Below are 24,590 nucleotides of genomic sequence, written 5' to 3'. Positions count from 1 at the left end.
TCAGCTGGGATTGCATGGCTTGCTGCATATCACCCAGAGATCTGAGTATTTGAGCATGTTGGCCCAGAAGATTACCCTGAGAGGAGACAGCAAAAAACAGTTCATTACCAGCTTCTGGTCTCTGGGCATCCATGGCAGTTTGATCCACTGGGTCCATCTTTGTGGCTGGATCCTTCTGTCACAAAACATAATGAACCCACGGAACAGGTTAGCAGTTTTAACTGTTTAATTGAGCAATCACCAAATAGACCAGATGGCTGACGTCCGAGGTTCTTGGCAGAATCTGGGGAGGCAGGGAATGATCCAGGCAGGCAGACAGGACTGACTGGGAGATGGTCCAAGCTGGCAAGGCAGGCAAGGCAGGGCTGTGGATTGTCTCAGGTGAGGTTTACACCTAGAAGAGGCAACGATCCAGCGTCGACTGGTGAACAGCTTGGGGCTTATAAGCAGGTGAGGAGCATGATCCCGATTCAGCTCAGCTGTGCAGTCTTCACCACAGGCCATGCCTCTGCCAGACACCACAGAGAGCTACACCCAGCTTGGAAATCCATGACACGGTCATGATGTTACGTCAGTCTGGAGAGGAGGATGTGTCACATTGTGTATCCATGACGTTGGGTCGTGTTTACATGTACCAAATGCATTATTTCACTAAAATCAAACAAAAACAAAACAACCGTTAAACACTATTTAAAGTAAACTAAACAGTGAAAAGAAGTGTAAATAAAACACATCCTGTTTACTTTGTTGTGTTTGGAATTTTTAGGAACTATGTCTCCTGTCACCAAACTCCTGCTGATCCTTCAACTGACACATCACCTCTTTTTAAAGATACATACAAGCACGAAATGATGATAATAATAATAATAATAATAATAGTAATAATAATAATAATAATAATGATGATATTAAAAATAATCACAATATTAATAATAATAATGATAATAATATTCTAAAAAAATTAATATCATAATAATAATAAAATAAAATAATAATAGTAATAATAATAATAATATTAATGATAATATTAAAAATAATAACAATATTAATAATGATAATGGTAATAATAATTATTAGATATTTGTAGTGATAGAAATACTACTACTACTACTACTACTAATAATAATAATAATAATAATAATAATAATAATAATAATAATATAATGATAATATTAATGATAATAATGGTAATAATAATGATAAAATAATTTTAATGATAATAAAATATTAATGATAATTATAATGATAATAAGGATGAGAATAATAATGAAACATTATTAAAGAATAATACAATATTATTATTATTATTATTAATAATAATAATAATAATAATATAATTATTATTACCATTGTTATTATTATTATTATTATTATTATTATTATTATTATTATTATTAACAATAATAATAATAATAATAACAATATAATAATAATATTATCCCACCTTAATTCTGCTCATCACAGTGGAGCAGAAAGCCCACCGTGTCACAACACAGGTGTTGTCCAGTTCCTGTCACACATTCCTGTGTGAACAGCAATAAATGAGAGTACAACAATTATTTCTTGACAAAAATGACTGAAATGTTTCTGCTTGACGAGAATAAAAAACATAAAATGTATTTTGATCTAATAATTCTGTTGCAACATCTGCATACAGCAGCTATATACCGTCTCTCACGTTTTAAAACTTATTTACTTACCTGAACACTAAGTTATAACAGCTTCATCAAGCATCCATGTCAGTAATTTAACTTCCATTCACAAAATCAGGAAAATCAAACAGTGACTGTGGAATGAAACTGGTTTTTCCCCGTGATGGACTGGAGACCTGTCCAGGTGTACCCGGCTCTCGCCTGATGGTTGCTGGGATAGACTGACCTTAACTGGACAAAGCGCTACAGAGAATGAATGCATGCAGGCAAACAAGCATGAATGCAGACATGAGTGCAAGTAGGTTAGATGGAGCACTGAGGACCCGAGCAGACATCGTCCGCTGCCACCGAGTCAGATCTTTGGGAGTTTTTTTCTGTCAGCATCTGGCAATCAGCATAGTCTGAAGACCAGTCCAGCCTGCTGATCGTCGCCAGATTGTTGATGGTTTGCGTGCTTGCCAGTGTGCGGGCTACCATGTCTGATTGCCGGACATGTAGCCTATGAAAAACAAAAGAAAGAAAAAGAAAACAAGGCAGCGTGCAGCACGGTCATGATGTTACGTCAGTCTGGAGAGGAGGATGTGTCACATTGTGTATCCATGACGTTGGGTCATGTTTACATGTACCAAATGCATTATTTCACTAGAATGTAACAAAAACAAAACAACCTTTAAACACTATTTAAAGTAAACTAAACAGTGAAAAGAAGTGCAAATAAAACACATCCTGTTTACTTTGTTGTGTTTGGAATTTTTAGGAAATATGTCTCCTGTCACCAAACTTTCTCTGGGTTATAATGTAACCATGACAACAGCGGGGCTTAACCTTTCATGACAATGATGTCATCTTGTCAGGAGACTTTGTTTGGTTGCCATGATTACATTTGTAACCGTGGTAACCATAATCATCTTTTTATGACATCATTTATGACGTATTTATTCCGACCAGTGTGATGTATCTGTGTGTGTGTTTGATCCTGATCCTTCAGCTGACTCATCACCTCTTTTTAAAGATACATACAAGCATGAAATAATAATAATATAATAATAATAATCACTAAACAGAGTCTTCACAAGGTGCCATTTTAACATAAATTTTTATTTGAAGCCCCACCCCATTGTGGGCGTGGTATTCGGTGCCACGCCCCTGGTATAGAATAGGGGTCCTGGTGTGTGGGCGTGGTCAGAGATTACATAAACAATGACGTATGTGGCCAACATTATATATAGACCCCATCTTGCAGCCTGAAGCTAAAATCCTTCCAGCTCTGTGAAGGGTTCCTGCAGGGTTCTAGTACAGAGACACACACCAAGCTGTCCTAGAACCCTGCAGAGATCCCGGACCTCAGCCGTGGAGGTGCCCGCAGTGAAACCCAGTGGGTCCTGGGGGTGTTGTAGGAGGAGAGAGGAAAGGCAGGAGACAGGGAAGACAGGAGAGAGGGCAAGTAGGTGTGGGTGTCGATGTGGGGAGGGTACACGTTGCGCATTTTGTGTGATTGCGTACGTGTTTGTATGAATGGGGGAAAGTTTGCGTGCTTGTGAGTGTGCGGGCTTTCATGTCTGATTGCCGGACATGTAGCCTATAGAAAACAAAGAAAGAAAAGGAAAACAAAGCAGCATGCAGCACGGTCATTATGTTACGTGAGTCTGGAGGGGAGGATGTGTCACAATGTGTATCTGTAGTGGGTTCAAAACAGATAAAGTGGTTAAAAAAAAACAAACACCCCTATTTAATTCTGTTTTCCCTCAATCTCTTTTTTTTTTCTTTGTCATGCATCATAGAAAAGCAATATCAGTCACAACAGCACTATCTGACATCCGTCCGCTAGTGGGCGCTAATCGCGTCAGTGGTGTGAGGTTGAGTAGGACCACACAAGAAGAAGAAATCCTTCTGTTTGAGCAGCGTAACGTCAGCTCAACAAGTGTCTCCTCTATTTCCACCACAGCCTTACACGTTGAGACTGTCAGGACACTTTCGCCTTCTCCTGGTAATACCAGGAGGGCAACAAATTTGGGGCTCGTCCGGGATTAGCGCCCCCTGGTGGACTGGTGCTAATCACGTTAGAACCGTGGGTTCCTGATCCCCTGTGTACGGAGCCAAGAACCAGGTTAAAGACATTTGGTATCCGGAGATGGCCTTACTTCATGATCTACAGTGGGAAATCCAGCAACAGCTTCGTCAGTTGACCAGTGCCGCCAACAAAGACTTGCTTTACAAACTTGCAGAATCATGCCGAGATGAGGTGGATGAAGATTTGCCAGGTGAGGACGCGACTGAAGTGGATCTCTTTGACTTTATTGTTGACTTCTTAAGAAGTAAAACAATGAAGAGTCTGGAGGACCAGGGTATGTCTCGCCTACTCATGTTTCGTGACCTCATTGATGAACTGCAGCTGCTTCAGGAAGCAAGAGAACCAGGCCAGGCATCTGAAGAAGATGCTGTCGCATCAGTGTTGGAAACGAAACAAGCAGCAGTAAAATCTGCAATAAGTGAGACTGTGCGACAAACAGTGGTTGCTGATCAGGTGACTGGGTTGGTAAGACTAGCAGATGTTGCTACATTGTTACCCCGCAGAGAATTTAAGATTCATGGAGGCCAAATTTCAGATACAGATTCGGATTTAAGCTTTAACAGCTTGTCTAAGCAAAATTATGAGGGAGTAACTGAAGGTTTTACTGAGACTGAGGTTATTAGAACGGTGCTTAAGATAATCAAGCCCGGTAACTTTAAAGACATGCTCATTACCAAAGATAACCTAACAGTAACCGAGTTAAAGCGCTTTCTCGGGGCACATTTCCGAGAAAAAAGCACTACTGAATTATTTCAGCAGTAGAGCAATGCAAAACAGCTTGACAGAGAAAGCCCACAACAGTTTATGTACAGACTTATGGGGTTAAAACAGCGTGTTATTTTTGCCTCTAAACAGAGTACCGGCTTTCAGTATGACAGTAAACTGGTACAGGGATTATTTCTTCATTCCCTCTACCAAGGTATGAATGAAAAATGCGCATACATCCGACGAGACCTTAAACCACACATTTCAGGCATAGGTGTTACTGATGACTTTATTTTAGAAGTCATCACAAAATCTTTGAGTGAAGACACAGAGAGGCAGAACAGGTCAGGCCAGATGCACAAGCAGAAAGCAGTCAGTGTCAGTGTCAGTGCAATACATCAGGGAAAGGACACCCAGAATGTAGTTCAGGTGCAGGCAGAAGTCCAAGCCAATCGGACCGCTATTCAAGAGCTAACATTACAAGTGTCATCTTTGACTAAGAGTATTGAGAAAGTTCTCACACCTGTAGTAAACACAGCAACTGAGAACACACATTCCATGTCACCACATCCAAAACAGTCAGCCATACCAGAAGCAAAAGGGAAGTGCCAACAATGTATCTCCCAAGGAATTGGGAATTGCACACACTGTTTCCGTTGTGGAAAAGAGGGGCACAGAGCAATTGGGTGCTTGCAGAAGTCGGGAAACCGGATGAGGTCACTGGGGAGTGACCAGACTTCATGTAGGGTCCCCGATCTCAGAAAAGCCACACCCTAAAGGGAAAATGCCATCTTCTAACAAGTTCTCCAGACAAAACAATGAGCCAGGGGGAAAGCACGTTGCACAGCTGATCGGTGGGAGGCGCATGATAACTTGTTGTCTTAATGGGGTTAAACTTCAGATGCTGTTGGACAGTGGGGAACAAGTCAGTATAGTAGAGAAATCTTGGGTACAGAAGGCCTTGCCAAATCTAAGTATTCAGCCACTAGAGACTCTGCTGCCTGATCACCCGCTCAAATTTACAGCAGCCAATGGGACAGAGGTGCCATTTGACGGGTGGATAGAGGTTCTGCTTGAGATCACAAGTAACCAACACGGCTCTGTTGCGTTCTGTGTTCCAATGCTAGTAAGCAAAGAGAGTGTGAGCAGCCCATTGTTAGGCTTTAATGTAATTCAAGAAATCATGAAGGAAAGCAGTCACCAAGCAGATGACTTAAGCTTGGTAGATTTACTGTCAGAAGCCCTAAAAGTTCAGAGGGTCAATGTTGAAACTCTAGTCTCTGTCGTTCAAACAATGCCATCCCAGGAAGAGTCAGAAAGGTTGGGTGTGAAAGTTGGAAAGGAAGGGCTAACAGTCCCCAGTAGCCAAATTTGTGAGGTGAAGTGTAGGATAAGGGCTTATCCTGGGGGAGGGGCAATGCTGTTTGAACCCCATGTTGAGTGTAGGCTGCCAGATGGGTTGGAGTTGTTCCCTGCTCTTGTTGATGTACCAGCTGGGGCTTCCAAAATAGTGAAAATACCTGTCCAAAACACAACCAAGCGAGACCTCTTCATACTTCCAAAGACAGTCTTAGGTTGCCTCAAAGAGATCACAGATAGTAAACCTGTAACCATGCAGTCATCTCCTCAGAAACAACCAGACCTCAGTGACAGTCCTCTGCCATGCACTGCCCCTGGAAGCTCAAATGATGATTGCCACATCAATGCAAAAGGAAACTCCGGGCCAGAAAAATGGCATCCAGACGACAACCTAGGTCATCTTTCTGACCATGAACAAAAGGTGGTGCGACAACTTCTCAATGATGAGTCTGATGTTTTTGCTCGTGCGGAGGGAGATATTGGATGTATTCCTGGCTTGCAGCTAAAAATCAAGACAAAAGACAACGCGGCTGTTCAGAAAAATTACAACTCCATTCCACGACCACTATATAAAGAGGTAAAGGAGTACATTAAAAACCTTTTAGAAAGAGGATGGACCTGTAAATCTGTCTCATCTTATTCCTCACCAGTGGTATGCGTGCGGAAAAAAGACAGTAGCCTGCGACTGTGTGTTCACTTCCGTGAGCTCAACTGCGAAACCATCCCTGACCGTCACCCGCTGCCACGGATTCACGATCTGCTGGACAGTTTGGGAGGCAATTCGTGGTTTTCCATCTTAGACCAAGGTAGTGCATATCATCAAGGTTTTGTGAGTGAGGAGTCGAGACATTTAACAGCATTTAGCACACCTTGGGGACTCTATGAATGGATAAGGATACCCTTTGGACTGACCAACGCACCAGCCGCATTCCAGAGGTGCATGGAGGGAGTTTTAGAGGGCATCAGGGATGAGTGTTGTGTGCCATATTTAGATGATGTTCTTTGCTATTCTAAAACTTTTGACGATCATGTGAATCATCTCCGCCAAGTTTTCTCCCGGATGCGACACATGGCATCAAACTTCGTCCAGCCAAGTGTGAACTTTTCCAAAGACAAATCCGTTACCTTGGGCGGATGGTGTTAGAGAATGGAATCCAGATTGACCCAAAGGATTTGGAAGCAGTAATGGCTCTGAAAGAAAAGAAAGCCTCCACAGTTGGGGAGGTTCGAACTTTGCTTGGATTTCTCAGCTATTACCGGTCCTTTATTCAAGATTTCTCACGTGTAGCCAGGCCCTTGTTTGAGTTGCTACAGAACCAAGTAGAGAACAGTAAAGTCACCTTGTCTCAGAACAACATAGGAAAAGAAAAGAAAACAAGGGACAACTCCCCTCCCGTACACCCATCACTTGGATTGCTGAGCATCAAAATGTGTTGTCCAGGTTAGTCAAGATGTTGATAAACCCTCCTATCCTTGCTTATCCAGACCTTGATTTACCATTTGTATTGCATACTGATGCTTCAAACAAAGGACTTGGGGCTGTATTATATCAACAGCAAAACAACAAACTGCGTGTGATTGGATATGGGTTCAGGACATTGACGCCGGCAGAGAAAAACTACCATCTTCACTCAGGCAAACTAGAATTTCTGGCACTCAAATGGGCAATCTGTGACAAATTTCGGGATTATCTGCACTACGCGCCACCCTTTACTGTCTATATAGATAATAACCCCCTGACCTATGTCTTGAGTTCAGCAAGACTAAACGCAGTGGGTCACAGATGGGTTGGAGAATTAGCTGATTTTCATTTTGACATCAAGTTTAGACCTGGAAAGAGAAACGCTGATGCTGACATGTTGTCCAGATACCCAGTTAAGCTTCCCCAGCAGATACATCATTTCACAGAGGCTGTATCGTCAGAGGTAATTTCTGCAGTGTGGCAGGGTAGCAAAGCAGCACACGACAGTGATGTTCCTTGGGTGGCTGTCCTACAGCTTAACAGTGAGGATGCGAATGCTGCGTCACCAGAGAGCATTTCTAGAATCACACAAGAGGACATCAGGACTGCCCAACGGAATGATCCAGTTAATAAAGAGATTGTATTTCTGAAACTGAAAGGAAGGACTCCAACAGGAGATGAAAAAGAAAAAACAACGAGCAAACTGACAAGAAAGCTACTCTATAAGTGGAAGAAGCTAATGGTGGAAGGCAGTTTACACTACCAGAAGACGGACCGAAATAAACAACTTGTCGTCCCTCAACAGCTTAAACCGGTCGTGTTAAAAAGCTTGCATGATGATATGGGACATGTGGGATCTGAGAAGGTCGTCCATCTTGCCCAGGAACGGTTTTATTGGCCACATATGCAGCAAGACATTGAAGATTATGTGACAAAAAAATGTCTCTGCATTAAACAAAAACACCCCAACATTCCACCAAAAGCCCAAATGGGATCCATCACAACAAGTGCACCTTTTGAGTTAGTCTGTGTCGACTATTTACATTTGGAGCCTAGTAAAGGGGGCTATGAGTATATCCTTGTGATCGTTGACCATTTTACACGTTTCGCACAGGCGTATTCAACGAGAAATAAATCTGGGAAAACCGCAGCCGAAAAGATCTTTCAGGACTTTATTCCCCGTTTTGGGTACCCAGAAAAGTTGCATAACGACCAAGGACGGGAGTTTGAGAAAAGCCTTTTCCAGAGATTACAACAACTTTCAGGGATTGCTCATTCTCGCACGACTTCTTATCAACCGCAATGCAACCCAGTGGAGCATTTGAATCGCACCCTTCTCCAAATGTTGCGCACATTATAGGAGGAAATAAAAAGTGAATGGAAAGATCATCTACCCCATATTGTGCACGCATACAACTGTACCAGGCACGAATCTACAGGGTTTTCTCCATTTTTCCTCTTGTACGGCAGGGCTCCGCAGCTACCAGTTGACTTGCTTTTTGGTACTAGGAGGGAGATAGAAGCGCAGAATCACCAGACATTTGTACAAAGGTGGGTAGACAGGATGCATGTTGCATACCCAATAGCGGCTGAAAACAGTCAAAATTCTGTGTTAAGGGTAAAAAAAAACAATATGATAGACATGCCCCATTTCCTTATTCAATCCATCCCCACCCATTCTACCATAACTGGAACACTCTAGTACATTACCAAATGTCAGGAGCCATTCTTTCTTTAGTGGGGGAGAGTGTAGTGGGGTCAAAACAGATAAAGTGGTTAAAAACACCCCTATTTAATTCTGTTTTCCCTCAATCTTTTTTTTTTCCTTTGTCATGCAACATAGAAAACCAATATCAGTAACAACAGCGCAATCTGACATCCGGCCGCTAGTGAGCGCTAATCACGTCAGTGGTGTGAGGTTGAGTAGGGTCACACAAGAAGAATAAATCTTTCTGTTTGAGCAGCGTAACGTCAGCTAAACGTGTGTCTCCTCTGTTCCCACCACAGCCTTACACGTTGAGACTGTCAGGACACTTTCGCCTTCTCCTGGTAATACCAGGAGGGCAACATATCCATGACGTTGGGTCGTGTTTGCATGTACCAAATGCATTATTTCACTAAAATCCAACAAAAACAAAACAACGTTTAAACACTATTTAAAGTAAACTAAACAGTGAAAAGAAGTGCAAATAAAACACATCCTGTTTACTTTGTTGTGTTTGGAATTTTTAGGAAATATGTCTCCTGTCACCAAACTTCCTCTGGGTTATAATGTAACCATGACGACAGCGGGGCTTAACCTTTCATGACAATGATGTCATCTTGTCAGGAGACTTTGTTTGGTTGCCATGATTACATTTGTAACCGTGGTAACCATAATCATCTTTCTATGACATCATTTATGACGTATTTATTCCGACCAGTGTGATGTATCTGTGTGTGTGTTTGATCCTGATCCTTCAGCTGACTCATCACCTCTTTTTAAAGATGCATACAAGCATGAAATAATAATAATAATAATAATAATCACTAAACAGAGTCTTCACAAGGTGCCATCTTAACATAAACGCCCCTTTGTGGGCGTGGTATTCGGTGCCACGCCCCTGGTATAGAATAGGGGTCCTGGTGTGTGGGCGTGGTCAGAGATTACATAAACGATGACGTATGTGGCCAACAGTATAAACAGACCCCATCTTGCAGCCTGAACCTAAAATCCTTCCAGCTCTGTGAAGGGTTCCTGCAGGGTTCTAGTACAGAGACACACACCAAGCTGTCCTAGAACCCTGCAGAGATCCCGGACCTCAGCCGTGGAGGTGCCCGCAGTGAAACCCAGTGGGTCCTGGGGGTGTTGCAGGAGGAGAGAGGAAAGGCAGGAGAGAGGGTGAGTGTTGGTTTGGGGAGGGTACATCCGGTTTGTAGTGTGTGTTTGATACTGATCCTTCAACTGACACATCTCCTCTTTTTAAAGATACATACAAGTACGAAATAATAATAATAATAATAATAATAACAATAATGATAATAATAATAATAATAATAATAATAATAATAATGATGATGATCATATTAAAAATAGTAATAATTTAATAACAATAGTAATAATAATATTAATAATCATAACAATAATAATCATTGTAATAATAATGATAAAATATTATTAATGATAGAAATAATACTACTACTAATAATAATATGATGATAATATTAATAATAATCATAAAATAATGATAATGATGATATTAAGGATGATAATGATAATGAAACATTATTAATGAATGATAAGATATTATTAATGGATGATAATAATAATATTGTTATTATTTTTTTTATCAATATTATTTATTATTATTATTATTATTATTAACAATAATAATAATAATAATATAATAATAATAATATGATCCCACCTTAATTCTGCTCGTCACAGTGGAGCAGAAAGCCCACCGTGTCACAACACAGGTGTTGTCCAGTTCCTGTCACACATTCCTGTGTGAACAGCAATAAATGAGAGTACAACAATTATTTCTTGACAAAAATGACTGAAATGTTTCTGCTTGACGAGCATAAAAAACATAAAATGTATTTTGATCTAATAATTCTGTTGCAACATCTGCATACAGCAGCTATATACCGTCTCTCACGTTTTAAAACTTATTTACTTACCTGAAAACTAAGTTATAACAGCTTCATCAAGCATCCATGTCAGTCATTTAACTTCCATTCACAAAATCAGGAAAATCAAACTGTGACTGTGGAATGAAACTGGTTTTTCCCCGTGATGGACTGGAGACCTGTCCAGGTGTAGCCTACCTGACTCCAGCTTCCTGCGACCCTTAACTGGACTTAGAGGTTAAGAGAATGGATGTGTGGACGGGTTTTAAAAGAATTTGTACACATTTGTTCATAATTATTAAGTATAATAAATATATTAACAGATTTCATATTTCTGTATTTTGCAAACTGGGCCTTTACCAGACGATGAGCTTCAAGTAGCATAAAATCAGCTTCATGTACAAACTAGTCATGAATTCCTCCTGGACTTGGAAGCAGCCTGCCGTCCGGTCCACGAGCGTGTCAGGACGCACGTCCTCGTGGTGTCGTGGCTAAAGAAGAAAGCATACACCGTTAAACACATGACTGTACCTCCTGGTGTGTGGAGAGCAAACTTCCTCCTGCTGTGGAAACATTTTAAGATGCGCTTCACCTGGAGGGAGTGTTGCATCTGATGGATCCTCCAGGTGAGTCTGATAGGTTTTATTAACCAGGCGACCAAGACAAACATGCATTTCTAAATGATTCCATTAAAAAGACACCGTGGTTATGAATTGTAATAATTACATGCCACATTCTGCAGCTGGATCTGGGAGTTAAAGGTGACTGGACATGGAAGTGATGCTGTGGTTAAAGGAACCATCTGTTTGGAAGAACAGATCTGTCTCCACTGCTGTGAAGGATTTCACCTCCAAATAAAAAGTAATTTATCAAAACATTTAAAAATCAGACAAAAACTTTACTGGAACTTTATTGTTTTAATGAAGTGAACGGAAGAAAACGTCACAAATGTTTAAATATCTCCGATGTTCGTAAGAGTCCTCCGGAAATAATAGATACGGGGATTTTGGTGAGGTCCATGATTTTTGTAAAATATTTGTTTGTAGGATTTAAGAAGAAATTTGTTGGTGAATGAGATGAAATTTTACTCTTCATCAGTCCGAACCTTCTGTCGTTTCTTTCAGGAGTCTTCAGGAACTGTTCTCCAGGATCCTTCAAGGATTTTCCAAACCTCTTCTTTGGATGTTTTAGTCTTTTGTCAGTTCCAAGCAGAAACCTCCGGCGGTTAAAAGTGGAGCCAATGTGGAAGTACATAAAACTGCAGTTCCCCCTTCATCCACTAGAGGCTCCAAAACAGCAAATCCCCATAGACTCCCATGTTAAAAAGACCAACTGCACAGAAGGAATAAACATGTTTACAGCAGAAATAAACATGTTTACAGCAGGAATAAACATGTTTACAGCAGCACTAAACATGTTTACAGCAGGAATAAACATGTTTACAGCAGAACTAAACATGTTTACAGTAGGAATAAACATGTTTACAGCAGAACTAAACATGTTTACAGCAGGAATAAACATGTTTACAGTAGGAATAAACATGTTTATAGCAGAAATAAACATGTTTACAGCAGAAATAAACATGTTTACAGTAGGAATCAACATGTTTACAGCAGAAATAAACATGTTTACAGCAGGAATAAACATGTTTACAGTAGGAATAAACATGTTTATAGCAGAAATAAACATGTTTACAGCAGAAATAAACATGTTTACAGTAGGAATCAACATGTTTACAGCAGAAATAAACATGTTTACAGCAGGAATAAACATGTTTACAGCAGGAATTAACATGTTTACAGCAGAAATAAACATGTTTACAGCAGAAATAAACATGTTTACAGCAGGAATAAACATGTTTACAGCAGAAATAAACATGTTTACAGCAGAAATAAACATGTTTACAGCAGAAATAAACATGTTTACAGCAGAAATAAACATGTTTACAGCAGAAATAAACATGTTTACAGCAGGAATAAATATGTTTACAGCAGGAATAAACATGTTTACAGCAGAAATAAACATGTTTACAGCAGGAATAAACATGTTTACAGCAGAATTAAACATGTTTACAGCAGGAATAAACATGTTTACAGCAGGAATAAACATGTTTACAGCAGGAATTAACATGTTTACAGCAGAAATAAACATGTTTACAGCAGAAATAAACATGTTTACAGCAGGAATAAACATGTTTACAGCAGAAATAAACATGTTTACAGCAGAAATAAACATGTTTACAGCAGAAATAAACATGTTTACAGCAGAAATAAACATGTTTACAGCAGGAATAAATATGTTTACAGCAGGAATAAACATGTTTACAGCAGAAATAAACATGTTTACAGCAGGAATAAACATGTTTACAGCAGAATTAAACATGTTTACAGCAGGAATAAACATGTTTACAGCAGGAATAAACATGTTTACAGCAGGAATAAACATGTTTACAGCAGAAATAAACATGTTTACAGCAGGAATAAACATGTTTACAGCAGAATTAAACATGTTTACAGCAGGAATAAACATGTTTACAGCAGAAATAAACATGTTTACAGCAGGAATAAATATGTTTACAGCAGGAATAAACATGTTTACAGCCTGGGAGAGATTTTCTAGGCAAGACAACATGCATGACCCTGCCAAGATGACGATGGTAGGAACCATCATATATACAGAACCGCCCACTGAGCTTCAATTCAGCTCTTCAGAAGCCTACGGGCTCCGTCCCTCTCAGACCTGTAGAGGTCCAGGTTCTGGGCGGGGTCCGTCCCTCCATTGGGTCCAGGTTCTGGGCGGGCTCCGTCCCTCCATCGGGTCCAGGTTCTGGGCGGGCTCCGTCCCTCCATCGGGTCCAGGTTCTGGGCGGGCTCCGTCCCTCCATCGGGTCCAGGTTCTGGGCGGGGTCCGTCCCTCCATCGGGTCCAGGTTCTGGGCGGTGTCCGTCTCTCCATCGGGTCCAGGTTCTGGGCGGGGTCCGTCCCCCCATCGGGTCCAGGTTCTGGGCGGGGTCCGTCCCTCCATCGGGTCCAGGTTCTGGGCGGGGTCCGTCCCTCCATCGGGTCCAGGTTCTGGGCGGGGTCCGTCCCTCCATCGGGTCCAGGTTCTGGGCGGGGTCCGTCCCTCCATCGGGTCCAGGTTCTGGGCGGTGTCCGTCTCTCCATCGGGTCCAGGTTCTGGGCGGGGTCCGTCCCTCCATCGGGTCCAGGTTCTGGGCGGGGTCCGTCCCTCCATCGGGTCCAGGTTCTGGGCGGGGTCCGTCCCTCCATCGGGTCCAGGTTCTGGGCGGGCTCCGTCCCTCCATCGGGTCCAGGTTCTGGGCGGGGTCCGTCCCTCCATCGGGTCCAGGTTCTGGGCGGGGTCCGTCCCTCCATCGGGTCCAGGTTCTGGGCGGGCTCCGTCCCTCCATCGGGTCCAGGTTCTGGGCGGTGTCCGTCCCCCCATCGGGTCCAGGTTCTGGGCGGGCTCCGTCCCCCCATCGGGTCCAGGTTCTGGGCGGTGTCCGTCCCCCCATCGGGTCCAGGTTCTGGGCGGTGTCCGTCCCTCCATCGGGTCCAGGTTCTGGGCGGGCTCCGTCCCTCCATCGGGTCCAGGTTCTGGGCGGGCTCCGTCCCTCCATCGGGTCCAGGTTCTGGGCCGTCTCCGTCCCCCCATCGGGTCCAGGTTCTGGGCGGGGTCCGTCCCTCCATCGGGTCCAGGTTCTGGGCGGGCTCCGTCCCTCCATCGGGTCCAGGTTCTGGGCGGGCTCCGTCCCTCCATCGGGTCCAGGTTCTGGGCGGGCTCCGTCCCTCCATCGGGTCCAGGTTCTGGGCGGTGTCTGTCCCTCCATCGGGTCCAGGTTCTGGGCGGTGTCCGTCCCTCCATCGGGTCCAGGTTCTGGGCGGTGTCTGTCCCTCCATCGGGTCCAGGTTCTGGGCGGTGTCCGTCCCTCCATCGGGTCCATCGGGTCCAGGTTCTGGGCGGGCTCCGTCCCTCCATCGGGTCCAGGTTCTGGGCGGGCTCCGTCCCTCCATCGGGTCCAGGTTCTGGATGCCCCTGATCTTCAGTCCAGTTCTTGCATCATGTGACCTCAGTCCTTCATCCTCATTTTTCTTCCTAAAGAACGGCTTCCTTGATTTTGTTTAATTATCACAGGAATCCACCAAACTAATAAAATAAGTAGATTTATTCATGATAAAATTCAGAAACAGGAATGAAACGTTTTGAACTTGCGAACACAGAAAAGTAAAATCTCCTTTATGTTACTGGGATTCCTCCAGTCTGCATTTCTACAGGTTGTCCACCCCACGGATCCTCCTGGCCAACTGAATGTCACGTGGAAACAACGTGACCCTCTTGGCATGGATGGCACACAGGTTGGCATCTGACAGCAGCATCACCAGGAAAGCCTCTGCAGCCTGGAAGCAAGAGGAGGCAGAAAAAGCTGGTTATTAAAAAATGGAAATCCTTCTGGAGAGCGATCTGGAGCCGCTGTTTCCTTTCCACTCCAACGAACAGTCAGACGACTTGCTGTGGAAGTTTGTATGGTGGTTAGAGGACATCATGTTTGGTCATATTGGAGAGTCACAAACCAGTGAAGACAATAAAAACTGTCTTAAATAAGTTTTTATTCTTCAATTCTTATTATTCTTAAATTAAAAGAGAGATAAAAAATAAATAAATGAAAATAAATAAATAAAAAAGAATAAAAAATAAATAAGAAAAAAAACTCTTGCTCTAAACAAGAAGACATTTTTGCTTTGTCTTCACAAACCGTTTTTTTTGTCTTTTTTCCAAAGAAAAAGAACAAATTGCAGCATTGTTGGTTAAAAGTGAAGCATGCATAAAACTGCAGTTCCCCCTTCATCCACTAGGGGCTCCAAAACACAGCAAATCTCCATAGACTCCCATGTTAAAGAGACCAACTTCACAGCAGAAATAAACATGTTTACAGCAGAAATAAACATGTTTACAGCAGAAATAAACATGTTTACAGCAGAAATAAACATGTTTACAGCCTGGTTCAAAAATCCATTTTAGGGTGAATAGGTCAGGTTTACCTTCATGACAACTGTGGAGGGAGTGATTTTTAAAAAAAAAAAAAAAATTCACACGTGTAAAAGTAATTTAATCTTGAATTCTGCATATTTAGGGGCGTTTCCTTTGATTGACAGGTACCCAATCTCCCACTTCAAGTAAAAAGAATGTAGAACAACCGCAGATTTTAGCCGGTTAATGAAATGAAATTAAATGAAAATATACTTTATTAATCCCCAAAGGGAAATTCAACATTGTAGTATATAATAATAATAATTAACTAGAGGAGGTCTTGTTCCGGAGGCTGATGGCTGCTGGCAGGAATGATCTTCTGTATCTTTCAGTCTTACATCGGACCTGAAGAAGCCTCTCACTGAACACACTTTGCTGTTTCATCACTGTGTTGTGGAGAGGGTGTGAAGAATCCTCCATCATCTTCATCAGCTTGTGCAGCATTCTTCTTTGGACAATCAGCTCCAGCGGCTCCAGAGTTACTCCAAGCACAGAAGCAGCTTTCTGGATCAGTTTGTTGATTCTCTTCAAGTCTCTGGTTCTGATGCTACTACCCCAGCAGATGCTGCAAAGCTGACTGCACTCTCCACAACAGACTTATAGAAGATATGCAACATCTTGGTGCAGACGTTAAACCATCTCAGCTTCCTTAAGAAGTACAGTCTGCTCTGACCTTTCTTGTAGATGTAGTCAGTGTTGCATTTCCAGTCCATTTTGTTGTCCAGCTGAACTCCAAGATACTTGTATTCCTCCACCACCTCCACCTCCTCTCCCAGGATGGAAACAGTGCTTTGTTTATTCTTCTTCCTCCTGAAGTCAACAATCATCTCTTTTGTTTTGCTGCTATTTAATATGAGATGATTGTCACCGCACCATTTAACAAACTGACTGACCAGTTCTCTGTACTCTGCTTCTTGTCCATCCCTGATACACCCCACAACTGCAGAGTCATCAGAGTATTTCTGCAGATGACAGGACTCAGAGTTGTACTGGAAGTCTGAGGTGTACAGAGTGAAGAGGAATGGCCAGAGTACAGTTCCTTGTGGTGCACCAGTGCTGCTGACCTCCATCTCAGACACACAACCTTTCAGTCTCACAAACTGGGGTCTGTTTGTGAGGTAGTCATAGATCCAGGTGGTTGTGGAGGTATCCACCTGGAATTTATGGAGCTTCTCACATAACAAAGCAGGCTGAATGGTATTAAAAGCACTGAGAAATGAAAGAACATGACCCTCAGAGCGCTGCCTGAATGGTCCAGATGAGAGTGTGCTCTCTGGAGCAGGTATATGATGGCATCTTCAACCCCAAGTCCATTACGATATGCAAACTGGAATGGGTCCTGAAAGGTGTTTACTTGCTGGTTGAGGTGAGCCAGTAAGAGTCTCTCCAGGACTTTCATGATGTGAGATGTCAGGGCAACTGGTCTGTAGTCACTTGGTTCAGCTGGTTGTGTTTTTTAGGCACTGGAACAAGGCAGGAGGTTTTCCACAGCACTGGGACTCTATTTTGTCTCAGACTGGTGTTGAAAAGGTGCTGGAGAATCGGACATAGTTGTTCTGAGCAGGTCTTGAGAACTCTGGGACTGACACCATCTGGACCTGCAGCCTTGTTCTGGTTCAGTTTCTCAGGTTGCTTCTTAACCTGATTGCAGGAGATAAACAAGGTGGAGGTCTCAGGATGTCCTGATGTGGAGGGAGATGAAGCTGTGTTCTGGTCCATGACTGAGCTGCAGGGTGACAGATTGGAGGCGTGACAGGAAAGCAGTGGGCTTATGGAGGGTGTGTGGTCTGTTGGGCTGGAGGTAGGGGGTGAACTGAACCTGTTGAAGAATATGTTCAGCTCATTAGCTCTGTCCAGACCTCCATCAGGCTGGTCCCCCTTTAACTGGAAGCCGGTGATCTTCTTCATTCCAGACCACACATCCCTCAGGTTATTCTGCTGGAGCTGACTTTCTAACTTCTTCCTGTAGTCCTCCTTGCACTTCTTAGTTTGGGTTTTAAATTGTTTTTGTGTTGCCCTCAATAACTCCCTGTCTCCATCCCTGAAGGCTTTCTTTTTGATGTTCAGCAGCTTTTTCAGGTCACTGGTGATCCAGGGTTTGTTATTGGGGAAGCACCTCACTGTTCTTGTTGGGACGATGCTGTCCACACAGACGTTTATGTAATCTGTCACACACTCAGTCATGGCGTTGATGTCGTCTCCATGAGGTTCACAGAGGACGTTCCAGTCTGTAGCCTCAAAGCCGCCTCTAAGAGCATCTTCAGCTTCAGCAGACCAGATTTTGATAGTCTTTGTGATGACTGGTTGCTGCTGAACGATGGGCTTGTAGGTGGAGGTGAGAAGAACCAGATTATGGTCAGATCTTCCTAAAGGAGGCAGGGCAGAACAACTGTATCCATTATTCATATTTGCATAAAATAAGTCCAACATCTTATTTTCTCTGGTGGAGCAGCTGACAAACTGCTGGAATGTTGGTAGAGTTGCAGAGAGGGAGACGTTGTTGAAGTCTCCGGAGATCGCCATGAATGAGTTTGGATGCTGTGTTTGTAGCCGAGCAACGATGGAGCTGATGACATCACAGGCTGTGTCTGGTGCGGTACCAGGTATTATATAAACCGCTACCGGAATAACACAGGTAAACTCTGTGGGTAAATAATATGGACGGAAGCCCACAGCTAACAGTTCCATGTCCCTTGTGCATATCTTCTCCTTGACAGTAACATGTCCAGGATGACACCAACGCTGGTTAACCAGCACTGCAATTCCACCACCCTTTAGCTTTCCGCTGTGTTGTCTACTGCGGTCTGCACAGACCGTTTTAAAGCCCGGTACAGACACATTACAGTCAGGGATGTGTTCATGCAGCCATGTCTCGGTGAAGCACATAATACTGCACTCTCTGTATTCTTTCTGAGACCTTGTTAGCATCTTGAGCTTGTCCGTTTTGTTAGCTAGCGATCTCACATTACCCATGACGACGGTCGGGAGAAATGGTTTAAATCTCCATCGCTTTCTCCACTCTCTGACTCCCGCTCTGTATCCTCTCCTCTTTCTTTTCAACTCCATCGGGATTTGATGTGTTGTTTCGCTGATAATCCTGATTTGGGAGGGGTTAATCAGTTGATCTCGATTGTAAACAAGTCTTTCGTTGCCATGGAGACTCATCATAACAAGTCTTGAAAGAGCAAAAATATGGAGAAAAATCTTCCATCCAGCACACCCTCCGAACCGGCATGAAATCCTCAGAAAAAAAAACTAATTTGAGGTAATATCTATGTGAGAAGAGTTTGTACTTTTAAAAAAAATCAAGATCAGAGCTACTACAATCTGCTGCCAACAGAAGGCGCATGGAAACAACGTGATTTAGCTTTAGCCTGCTTATCTTCTGTTAGCTGGTTACCTCTTCGCTACAGGCAGGTCGAAGTTTGATAGATGCCAATCATCTACCCCCCGCTCACAGCCCCTCTCTCAGCTCCACCTCTTTGCCCATTTCAGTACTTTCTTGGGACGACGACACATTTGGCGCTGCCAAGATGGCGACAGTGGCAACCGCACAATGAGCTCCAATTCAGCTCTTCAGAAACCTACAGGTGACGTCACGGAGGCTCCACCCGTCTTTTATATACAGTCTATGGTGAAGCTCCACCCTGTCATATCGGATTGATTAGACTGGTACCGCAACAGAAGGGTAACAGAAGTAAAACAGGTCAGCTCAGATGCTTGGGTAGTCGGCCCTATTTTCACTCAAAACAGGTCTTAACAGGCCCAAAGTGGGTCAACAAAAATGTCCCCCACCCCATCAACAATTTGAAGTGTTGTCATGATGTTTCCAGCAGATTCTGATCCTACCATGTGAACGTGGAGCTGAACTGGAGACTCATCAGACCAGCAACGTTTCTCCATCTTCTATTGTCCAGTTCTGGTGAGTCTGTGTGAATTGTAGCCTCAGTTTCCTGTTCTTACTGACAGGAGGGAACCCGCTGTGGTCTTCTGCTGCACAAGTCACGTAAATCTGCTTCCCACCTCCTTCTGACGCTCAGTTTGAACTTCAGCAAATCGTCCTCATGAGGCCTACGTGACTAAAGGTGATGAGTTGCTGCCATGTGATTGGCTGGAGAAGACCAGGTGGAGCAGAAGTGAAGTTCTGTTCAGGCGGACAGCTGCTTACCTCCTGCATGGCCATGAGAGCGTAGACCTGCCACCGCAGAGCGTCAATGGAAAAACTCTGGCAAATCTCCCGAACCTGGACCGAGAAGAACCAAGAACACGTCTATGTTCACACAGATGAATGGAAAATACGCAGAGAGCATTCTGAACATGATCATGTCGTTTTCAGTTTCTAAAACCAAAATTTTTTCCCTCCGATGAACTTTTCTTTCATTTTTACCATTAAAGTCACAATTCAGCTAAAAACACACAATAACATGATTTCTTCCCTTCAGACCAGTACCCAGAACTGAACCAGAACCGTCCCCAGAACAGAACCCGAACTGGATCTTATCTGTAGATCAGTGTTCCTCATTGCATGCGGCTCACTGACTCGACTTGCGGCTCGTGAAGCAGCAGCTGGCTTTCTGAAAATGCGTTCTAAACAAGTCATAATGATCCTCAACGGTGCAGTTCTCTCCACAAACAAGAGCTGCAGGCTGCTTACAGAAACTTTGCTGTCCTAACGGCCCTAACTGACCCTGTCAGAGTTGCCAGTTTTGGCTGATTTCAGCTGCACCGAACTCCACCAAAGAGCTCCTCTGTCAGTAGCTGCAGTAGATGCAGAATGAGGAGAGAAACATCCGCTGCAGGACCTCCTCCTGTTTGACCGGCTTGTTGTGCAGGGACACAGTCTGGAATATGTTCCTGCATTCCCAGTCTTCCTTCTGTGTGCTTCTCAGCACTTCCAGCTGGTCCATTTTGTTATTTAGAGATTCTATGTTTCAGAATGGTTGTCTCTCTGCCTCGCTCTGGCTTTCACTCCTCATTTCAGTCAGGATATGCTGTTATTTCACTCAGCTACTTGCTTTGGGAGTGTTTAAGAAGTGGATCCCGCTATTAAATAACCCATCTGTTGCCATGGAAACTCATAACAAGTCTTGAAAATATTACTCTGTATGAAGAGAAGCCATTTGAGCATCACAGGCTTGAGCCAGTTTGTCTTAGCTTGGTGTCTGAGCTTCATGATGAGTTGGGATAAAAAACATGCAGCTGTTACTACAGGCGGCTGCCAGCTAGCGCCGCAGGTTGACATGGACATGTTAGCAGGTTAAAGAGTGTCAGGAATGCAAGTAATGCTTTGTGAGACTCACCAGGCGAGCAAAAGGTTTCTTTCTGATCAGAAGATTGGTGCTCTTCTGGAATTTGCGGATCTCCATTAAGGCTCTGGTTCCTGGTCTGAACCGTCTCCTCCTGGGAGAAACAGGAGGCTGACCTGCAGGCAGAGTCACAACAACATGACTTTCCTTTGAAGCATAGTAACATTCACCAACCTGCCCTCTTCCCTTTTACGCTGAAGGATGAGTCGGGTCCTCTAAGGCTGAGCCATCTCCAGAAACATGCTTAGAACAGATCCCAGCAGAGATCAGACTGGCAGTCTCCTCATCGCTGCATTTCAACCTTTTACCAGTTTGGGGTTAATCATTACTGTTGGACTGAATATATGAAGCTAAAATATTCACAAAAATTTTATCACTTGTATCTCCAGCTTTGAAACCATGACAACAACAAGTCAGAACTAAAAGTTTGTAGAAACTCTGCAAGTCTGATAACAAGTTAGTTTTGACAGAGCAAAATATTTTGCACATCTACTCACACTACGGAGGAGCAGGAGTGTCTTTTAAAAAGCAACATGGCGTTTTCAAGAGAAGTAATGAAAATGTAATTAATGTAAGAAATGTAATTTCAAATTCAATGACTTCATGCAATAAAAAAATCTTTTTGCAAAGTGTTTCATAACAACAAGTTTTAAACCAAAATATGAATTCATTATTCAACGCTGTAAATATAATATGCTGTTTTGAAAAGGAGAAATAAATGTTTCCTAAAGGTGCGTTCACATCAGGACAGTCCACTAGACTCGGTCCGATTGGGGACTCGGCCCAGCTGTAGGGGGGTGTATCCATGCGGACCGAGGTCGTGTTCACGCTGCACTTTAGTCAAACCAGCCAAACCATTAGAATAATATCTCCCCATTCGCACCAGAGGTGGCGCTGCACTAGTATTTAGCAGAAGAGAGGACAAGACCGGCGTGAAGAAGAAAACTCTGTTTCCTCCACCTGCCAGTTAAACATGGAGACGAAACTATGGCTGTTTTGGGTTTTTATTGTATACTGCAGAAATACTCTGCAACAATGGACGCAGTATGAACACCAGACGAGGCAGAGGACCCTTAACGCCATCGCTATGGATTTACCACAGACTGTATATTAAAAGATGGGCGGAGTCTCCGTGACGTCACTCGTAGGTTTCTGAAGAGCTGAATTGAAGCTCGGTGGGCGGTTCCTACCGTCACCATCTTGGCAGAGGGATGCGCGTCGTCTCACCCGGAAAATACAAATATGGGCAAAGAGGTGGAGCTGAGAGCGTCATGGTGGATGATTGACATCGAGTGAAGTCTGAGCTGCCTGTAGCTAAGAGCTAACAGGAACTAACCAGCTAACGGAGGTAAACAGGCTAATGCTAAGTAACGTTGTTAACCGGCTAAAAACCGCGGTTGTTCTACGTTCTTCTTACTTGAATCGGGAGATCATGTACCTGTCAATCAAAAGGACACGCCCCTAATTTTGCCAAATTAAAAGATTAATTACTTTTAAATGGAAGAGTTAGAAAAAAATTCACTCCTCCCACAGTTGTCATGAAGGTAAACCTGACCTATTAAACCGAAAATGGATTTTTGTACCAGGCTGTAAACATGGTTATTCCTGCTGTAAACATGTTTATTTCTGCTGTAAACATGTTTATTTCTGCTGTGAAGTTGGTCTTTTTAACATGGGAGTCTATGAGGATTTGCTCTGTTTTGCAGCCCCTAGTGGATGAAGATGGAACTGCAGTTTTATGCACTCCCGCACAGGCTTCACTTTAAACCGCTGGAGGTTGCCACTTGGTATTTACACACAATGTAATGCTACACCAAATGCTGGAAGAGATTTTTTTTTTTAGTCCGCTTCCTGTATTTGGTCTGATTGAAACGGATGTAGACCTGCATTTGTAGGCAGGCCAAGTCTGCTTCTTTGGTCCAAATCAGAATTTATTTGGCTCTTTCACATTTCCCCAAACGAAGCGGACTCTCTGAGCAAACGGACCAGGATTCAGTTAAAAAGGTTGATGTGAATGTGACCTAAATTTGGTTAAAATAAATTTTCATTTCTTACATTCAAAGAGGGGCTTCTCTCTTCCATTTCCAGCTTCCCTGCATTTTCTCTTTTTTTTTAACTGCATTTCCTAAATGGTACCTTCACCGTTTAGCTTTCGCATGACACTGTGGGACAGTAAAAACCAAGTTAAACCAGTCACAGCTGCTCCTCTGGTTGGTTAGACAGTCACACTCTGTCTCCGATTTGGTGTCCAGAAAATTCTGATTTAGTAAGGTTACGTGTTTTTTGTACAAACTGATCACAATCACGTGCAAGTGTCAATGGTGTGTCTTCTGCTATATAAAATGCTAATTATGCACCCCCTCCTTTACATTTATTATCTAGCATAGTTTGTTTTTGCTTTTATAATAAACCCATGTGGACAGAGTAAATATTTTGTGCAAAATGAGAGTTTCATTGACTACTTTAGTGTTGTATTTCTGCACCAGTCATGAATTCAAACCATTTCAGACACTCACCCGAAGGACCACTTCTTCTCGGAGACCTCGTGGTTGCAGAAGAAGGCGTTGCTGGCACTGGGGGGCGACGTTGAGGGGTTGTGCCCTTCCTACGACTGGTAGACGAGTCATGACGCATGGTCTCCAATGTCCAACACACAGGTCAGGGCCACAAAGAGTCCAACACTGCAGCCACAATGTCACTGTGAAAGGTTGAGAACAGCGTTGCGTATTCAGGCCATCAGAAACACGGCCCCGGTTTGCTCGCCATCAGGACTTCACCACGTGTTGCTTTGATGAGATTATACACGACTTCTCTGCATTCAGCGTTTTGTCCAGATCCTTTACTGACAGTTTAAACTCAGCTTTTCCGCACATCACCTGGACTCTCTGAAGGTCTGGATTCTGGTGGCCAGTCCATGCCAGAAACAACCATGTCTCTTCTCACATGCTGACATATAACACATGCTTTTCATGAAAAGACCTATTTTTTCTGCCTCCTAACTAAAATAACAAACCCAAAATAAATTAATTACATCTCCACAACTACAAGGGCTGCATGTTTAATCCTGGTCTCTATAGAAAGCTGAGACATGTGATTACTATAGAAGAGACAGATATGCATCGCTGTGTCAGAATAAACACGGTAGAAAATGTAGATGTTCTCTCCTCCTAAAAGAGAACCACATCACTTCCAGTTTAACCAGATTATAGGATCCCAGTTCTTTTGTGACTGATGTAATGTCTGATGAGGGACCCTGCTAAAGTAGAAGGTATTTAATAGAGGTTGAGCAGGTAAATATCTCAGGAAGCCATTGGCTGATGATGTTGATGGACACCTCTATCAATGGTCAGAGCCAGGAGACTGAAGGGATAGACCCCACGTTCACCTTAGAAACA

General features: G+C 43.2%; 1 protein-coding gene across 1 annotated transcript; it reads right to left on the bottom strand.

Moving 5' to 3' along the window:
- Positions 1-15,129: 15,129 nt before the first annotated feature.
- Positions 15,130-23,832, bottom strand: cenpa (histone H3-like centromeric protein A; the record flags this gene model as incomplete). Its single annotated transcript, XM_079256670.1, has 4 exons — positions 23,712-23,832; positions 21,190-21,311; positions 20,058-20,132; positions 15,130-15,258 (listed from the first exon to the last, which is right to left on the bottom strand). The coding sequence occupies exons 1-4, from the start codon at positions 23,827-23,829 to the stop codon at positions 15,130-15,132; spliced, it is 444 nt and encodes a 147-aa protein (XP_079112796.1). The 5' UTR covers positions 23,830-23,832.
- Between the last annotated feature and the right edge of the window lie 758 nt (positions 23,833-24,590).

The sequence above is a fragment of the Telmatherina bonti genome (genome assembly GCF_933228915.1).
Source record: "Telmatherina bonti genome assembly, chromosome: 17".
Lineage (NCBI taxonomy): Eukaryota > Metazoa > Chordata > Actinopteri > Atheriniformes > Telmatherinidae > Telmatherina > Telmatherina bonti.
The sequence above is the reverse complement of the archived record's forward strand: the minus strand, read 5'-3'. Positions and strand labels throughout refer to the sequence as shown.